Here is a 6,805-nt window from a genome sequence, read left to right as displayed (position 1 = left end):
GATGTCAAACTTGTGAATTTCACAGTACTAATACAATTTATGTATATTTTTCACAGGAAATCAATTTTTATTTCTTACTTTTTATTTTTCTTCTTATGCCTCTCTCCATTTTCCAGCCCTTAGATTATGAGAAGACCAAGAATATAATGCTTGAGATTTCAGCCCAGAATCAAGAAAAGCTGGTTGGAACCAGTGTCGGCTGGATGTCTGTCCCCGTGGAGGTCGCTGTCACCGACATTGACGAAGGCCCAGAATTCCTTCCTCCAACTGTTCGTTACAATGTCAAAGAGAACGTACCAAATGGCACAGTGATTGGGACGTACAAAGCTATTGATCCGGAGACCAAGAGCAGCGTTGGCATATCGTAATAATTTTTATTAATTATTTTAAATAAGGTTTAAGTAGATTGACATGATTACAGCAAATTTATAAGGGTTCCCTAAAATGTTGGGTCTCTTGAACAACAGAGTTCAGGCATCGACAGGTGACCTTAAATATGTGGACCAGTGATGCATGCTCTGCATTATTTTCCAGGTATTACAAGGTGTCTGATCCAGGTTCATGGGTTGAAGTGAACAGCAATACTGGAGAGCTGACAGTTACAAACACCATTGACAGAGAGTCCCCTCTTGTCCAGGATGGGATTTACAACATCACCGTAAAGGCTGTCGATGCCAGTAAGTTGTTGCATTGTTCACCATGTCGAAAGCAGTGTGAGGAAAAATCTGTTTTTATGTTGTTGTTGTTGTTTTTTTTTTAAACTATGCCAAACACCAACATTTAACTGAGGAAGCAATCAAAGCCTTCACTATTTCTTAGTCCTTTCATGAAAGGTGTACAGAATGGTATCATGAATGTTTGATTATATGCTGCTTATTTGGACTCTGGTGTGCTACTCCAGCCATTATCCAAAGCATATCCACAGGATAATGGGTGGATAATGATTATCGGAGAACATTTGAATAGAAAAGTCTGGAACAACTATGACTAGAGACAGGGCCAATACGTCAGAATTTGTGTGTTTATTATTATTTTTTAATTCTGTACTTGATAGTTATAAAATGTGAAGCCTCTTTTTATTTTTAAAGTATATATTTGAACTCCAACCCCCAAAAAACAAAAACAAACAAAAACATTTTATTCCTGAAAACAGGTTAGAAAAGAACCCCTACTAATTATTATAATTAGTGTGCGGAAGAAGCAATGATGGATATTTGCCAAAACTAAAAATATATTTGGTGGTTTTGAAGAAAGCTTGTCATATTCATGTTGCACAGGTTGTTCTTCCTTCTTCTTTCAAACTCCGTCTCGATGACTGATCCACATCAGATAAATGTTGTTTATGAATAAAGCCACACCCTTCTACGTGCCTGAACATTCTGTCTTTGTTTTATCTGAAAACATCTGTTGGATGTAAAGTTTCTCTATTCCCGGTAAATGACTCAGACAATCTTGCCAGAAATGTCTGGTACTTCTGTACCGGGGAAAGTTGTGATCGGTTCCATTGAGATCACAAAGATAGGGGCGGGGGGAAATAAATCTCACGTTTGACGTTAGGGTTTTTGTGCAGATAAGTTTGTGTTTTTTTTCCATCTGATAACTAAAGGAATACCTTTGAATTTCAGCCTCCAAATCAGGAATAGGAACAGTAATCCTTGTGATAGAGGATGAAAATGACAACAAGCCAACAATCCCAAAGGAACTGGTGATGTGTAAAAAATCAGATGGCAGCCTGAATTCCCTGGTGGTTGTGGGTCAAGACAATGACCTCAGTCCATTTTCCAGCCCCTTCAGCTATTCCTTGCCAGAAAAACATAATGGAAATTGGGAGGTGTCTCCATACAATGGTTGGTACTAATGTTGTGTGTTTTAAGTCAGAACAGCAAATGTTTGGACTGTATATGTGCTCATCAACATATGTTGATGAGCACATATACAGTCACTGATATGGCCATTAGCTAAGGATTCATAAATATTCATGCGGTAGTAGACAAAGTTTCATCATGTTAAAAACTAATTTTAAGGAAGTCTGCTAATAGGGCAGAATTTTGCAGGGTTTTTAAGCAAGTTGTTCCTGAGTATTTTACTCATACAAGTTGCACTGAAAACATTGTTACACTTTGAAGTTTTTTTTAGCCTTGTCCACATGAAAACAGTTTTTTTCTTATGCATAAAAGTCATTAACAAGAGACCTCTATGAAATGTCTTTATCCATAAGAATGACTCAAAATATGTGTGATGTAGCTTCTGAAATACACCAGAAACAGATAAAAAGCCAGAGAGCATGTGCCATTTTGGCTCTAAAAACATTCAAAAACTATTAATACTCCCAAGTTGAAGCTGGAGATGGCTCGTACATTGCTTCATATGGGTGAAATTCATAACCCATGAGGGGGAATGAGGGGTTGTATTTACATGTATGGCAATATAAAAGCTTCTAAAAATGGTTTGTTTTTAATTTTGTTTCCTCTCAAGAAACGGCGGCTAAGCTGACGCAAACAAAAGAACTTCCTCTAGGGCTTTACAAGGTCCCCTTGAGTGTAACAGATCTGCAGGGAAATGGGGATATCCAGACTACGACAGTAAGGATCTGCCAATGCATGAACGGAGCATGCATAAAAAAAGGTCGCTCTATCGAATTGGGGCCACTGGGTATCCTGACCTTGTTGCTGCCCTTGTTCCTCCTCCTGCTGCTCTGTGAGTCCTTTACTATTATGTTACCAGTAGATCAGTGCAAACTTCCTCTGTGGTGATAATAAAAAATCTAAAGAATGATGTAGTTGAATGGTTCATTAAAATTTAGTGTGGGATTCCGTAAAGTTAATATCTGTAATAGATCTATTACCTGATATTGCGAAGCACAGATCTGTGGGAGGTTAGCAGCTAGTGGTTTAACTTGACATAGATATGTTAAACATATTCATTTGAAAGTGTTCAGTAATTTGTACCATTGAAGAGATCACAAAAAAATGCGAGAACAGCATCTTTGCTTACTCTCTTGTTGAGGCACCTATAAAAGTTTTATTTACTGGCTATCTCGAGATGCATATTTGAAAATCTTGCAATAGTAATAAATATTGCAACAATTTAAGTTGCGATATATGCATATTTTTTTCTCTCTCATCTGTGCTTCCTATACTCTGTGACCATCCACCACTTAGAGAAAAATGTGGTATATTCACAATATGTTTTGCAGCCTTCTACCTCTCAGTCTGCCTGAGTAGTTGAGCCATGAGTCCAGTAGAATAAATTTAAAAGATTTAGAAGATCTGGAAAAGCACATAGACATAAACATAAACATAAACTGACACATAAACTTTCTCTGATGGTATTTCACAAATTGCAAGCAGTCACAAGATCCAAAATAAGTGTTCTTTCTCAATGGTCTAAAAACAAACTGACATAGTTAAAGTTAGATTGTTTCTGCTCCAGCTAATGCTGTGTGATTTATGTATGTTTTTTTTAATATTACAATTCTTTTCATTTTGGAACTTGTATTATTGAGTATTTCCCTCACTTTACAGTAACACTTTCCTAAAAAAGCAGAAAGATATAGGTGGATGTGTAGTCTATGATAAACCCCCTACAAAACAACATTGAACCTACTTTGCCTTCTGTTAGTGATGTTAGTTTAACATGAGGTCACAAACTAATTATTGTCATAACTTATAGAAGAAAAAAATATATATATAATATTATTTTATTTATTTTCTGTCAAACACCCCTAGTGTTACCTAATCTACTTTTACCACGGTTCCATAAATGTTTGGCTGAGAAAATAGCACGTTTAAATAATTGCAGATCAGATATTTTCTTATCTAGAATAGTTTTACCTGTTACCATAGAAGTGAATGTGAATAAACCACTCAGCCACTGTTTGCTAAAATCAAATCTAAAGATTTCTTCTGTTTTCTATAACATTACAGGTTTACTGATATGGCTTAGTTGCACTACAAAGAGAGAGAAGCTTCAACTTGAGGATGGAGTCAGTAGTGGAATCCTCCTTCCATCGAACACAGAGGCCCCCGGCGAAGAAGTGGTAAACCTTTTGCCATCATGTTGTGAATTAGAAAATTCACTCATACCTTAATTTATTAATTCAGATTTACATGATTCATTAACTCATGGTTTGCTTTCCTTTGCTTTTTCAGGATTCCTTGGCTTTGTTCAGCTCTTCAAATGATCAGGCAGTAAAAGGTTCATTCAAGGGCTCTGTAATGAACTCTGGATGGCTGGGCAACAAAAGCACACACACAATTGGTGGCCATAGTATGCAAGAAAATGGATTCCAACAATCGTACGGCCTTAATACAATGAATGCTCATAATTTATCCTCTGGCCAGTTTGATGAATATGGTCAGCAAGTTGAGAATAAATATCTAATGAATGGCATGAATTATGATGAACACCATGTGGACAATGCTCTACATCGTACTTGGCTGACACATGACCTTTGGCTGAAAAAGGTAAGACTTGGTTGGGGACAAAACGTGCAAAATCAGTTTTTGTTTTGTTAAATTTATGTAGGAGTGTAAATTAGCTAAATTTTTTCAAGAGACAAACTGAAGCTGAACAGAAAGCTTTTACTCTGTAAAAATTAATAAATCTAGCGTTTGCTGTAGGTGCTAAAGAAACTCCCATTTGTAATATAATTTTGTTCTATAAGCTGTGATGGTCTCCTCTGTGAACTTTAATATTTTTTCTGTGAAAAAAATAATGTTTCTGGAGCTTGTTGGTTGTAATATCAAACTGCCAGTCATGTCGTGAGGGCTGTCTTGTTTTATCACTTTGGTAATAATATGGTATTTCTTATCATCCAGATTTAGTCCACACACAGTAACACACTAGCTTTCTCCCTACGACTTTGATCTTACAGAAACTGCACCAGGTGGGAGTGCAGAGGGACGAAGACTATGCTTCTGATGTCATCCACACCTATGACGACGAGGGGAACGAGTCCGTCCATAGCTTCTTGGGATGCTGCAGTGATCAGGGCGACAAAGGAAATCTTGACTTTTTGAACACACTCGGGCCAAAGTTCAAAACTCTTGGACAAGTATGTACAAAGAGATGAAAAAAGAGAATGAAGTAGTTTAGGTTTACTTTTCATTGTACTAGATTTAGATGATGCCTGGGTATGGTGCCGAATGTTTATCATAGTGTTTCATTTTGACATTTTGGATTTTTTTTTTTTTTTTTTGGTAGAAGTCTTTTGCACTGAAAACAAAGCATTTGTCAGTTTCAGACAAGCCATGTGATGCTCTCCTTTGTGGTAATTTCCTCTGGTAGCCTTGGTTATGTTCAAATTAAGATGTACATGAAGATTAAGCTTAAAATCTGTTTATAATGATTTGATTGTTTAGCTTTTATTAATTGTGTGTTCACAGAGAAAAATGCATTTTTTATTAGTTTTGTCTGCATAGTTTCTGAGGTATTTTATTCTATTTTTTGGCTGATATTTCACACAGTGTTCTATGTATAAAACCTTATTTGTTTTCTCTTTTTAAACACATGCAGACTTTGGGATTCTGTTGTTTGTCTTTTGGTGATTTTCCACTGCAAGCTTGTCCTTTTGTTTTTTGGTTCATGCACTAATTATGTGTACAGGCAAATTTCACCCGCAAAGGAATGTGTTTACAGTTGACTGGGTGTAGTTTCTGCTGAGTGTCAGTCGGATTATTGCAACATTTTGAGACAACGGGTTTGCGAAAATCAACGCAAGGGCGTGAACAGGAGGCGTGGGGTGTGACACCGCTGTCAGCTGAATACCACAGTTCAGACAAATGCAAGGTCAGGCCCTTCAGTGAGATAGCCACAAAGCTGCTTGCTTGAATGGGATCACATATTTATTATCAAGCATTTTTTAGTTTTATTATCTGGTTTAGATTTAAATGTGCTGAAGAGAATAAAATCAAGTAAGATCTGAAGCAGAGATAAACAATGTGGTTTCTGTGAAGTTCAGTGGGAAAAACAAAACAAAAAAAAAAAAACAAAGCACTAAAAAGCCCAATGTTCTAACTTGTAGTCCTTATTCTACCAGAGTAGAATAAGGAACAGTGGAACAGGATCTGCTGAAACGGGTGCTCATTTTGCTGGGTTTCATGTGCTTTGGTTAATGATTCACTGGGTGTGGCTCTATGAGCAGGCAATGTTCCAACACAGCCAAATCCCATGACAACAAGCCAATATTTACGTAGTTCCTTGCAAATCACGTTTGTGCACTTGAATTATTAAAACTTCTGAATGTGCTTTTGTACTTTTGCTCACTACAAAAAGTACAGCATGAAAAACAGGAACAATACTGTAACAATGTTTTTTGTTGCTTCTATGATGAGTATTAGGTGCTCCATTAAAAAAAAAATAAATAAAAAAATAAAGATAACATACTGCTGCTAGTTAATGACTATTCCACAGTTCTGGAATAGATATATAATTCTTATCGATTTGTAAACCCTTCATTTACACACCCCAACTAGATCATTAGTGACTTTATCAATGCATTTAGGCATCTGGACATGAAGAACAACCAGGTGAACCTGCTTAAACGAAGCATCACGATTGGAAAAGGAGGGGATGTAAATGTTTCCAATGTGACAAGGTTGTTTATGCCAGACGGGCCCCTTCAAGTACTTCAGAGACAACTGGTCTAAGGGTATTCAACAGCAATGTTGAACCATTTCTAGGGCTGTACGAGGAGAAACTACCCCAGGTCAAAATTCATGCAAGTGCAGCCAACCTAGTGTTAAAATTTAATTGAGGAAGATTGCAGGTTACTGACTGCTTCATGCTTGATGTCATGCAGAAT

At 36.8% G+C, this 6,805-nt stretch overlaps 1 protein-coding gene across 1 annotated transcript in view; it reads left to right on the top strand.

Moving 5' to 3' along the window:
- Nucleotides 1-5,994, top strand: part of dsc2l (desmocollin 2 like) — a 10,125-nt gene extending 4,131 nt beyond the window's left edge. Inside the window, 7 exon segments of the mRNA XM_055033484.1 lie at nt 117-364; nt 535-677; nt 1,626-1,847; nt 2,476-2,697; nt 3,927-4,039; nt 4,152-4,466; nt 4,877-5,994. Of these exon segments, the coding sequence (XP_054889459.1) occupies nt 117-364; nt 535-677; nt 1,626-1,847; nt 2,476-2,697; nt 3,927-4,039; nt 4,152-4,466; nt 4,877-5,074 (1,461 nt within the window). The 3' untranslated portion in view covers nt 5,075-5,994.
- The last annotated feature ends 811 nt before the right edge of the window (nt 5,995-6,805 follow it).

Source organism: Poeciliopsis prolifica, unplaced genomic scaffold (assembly GCF_027474105.1).
Source record: "Poeciliopsis prolifica strain line A6 unplaced genomic scaffold, Auburn_PproV2 SCAFFOLD008, whole genome shotgun sequence".
Taxonomy (NCBI): Eukaryota; Metazoa; Chordata; class Actinopteri; order Cyprinodontiformes; family Poeciliidae; genus Poeciliopsis; species Poeciliopsis prolifica.
This window is presented reverse-complemented; position numbering and strand designations above follow the sequence as displayed.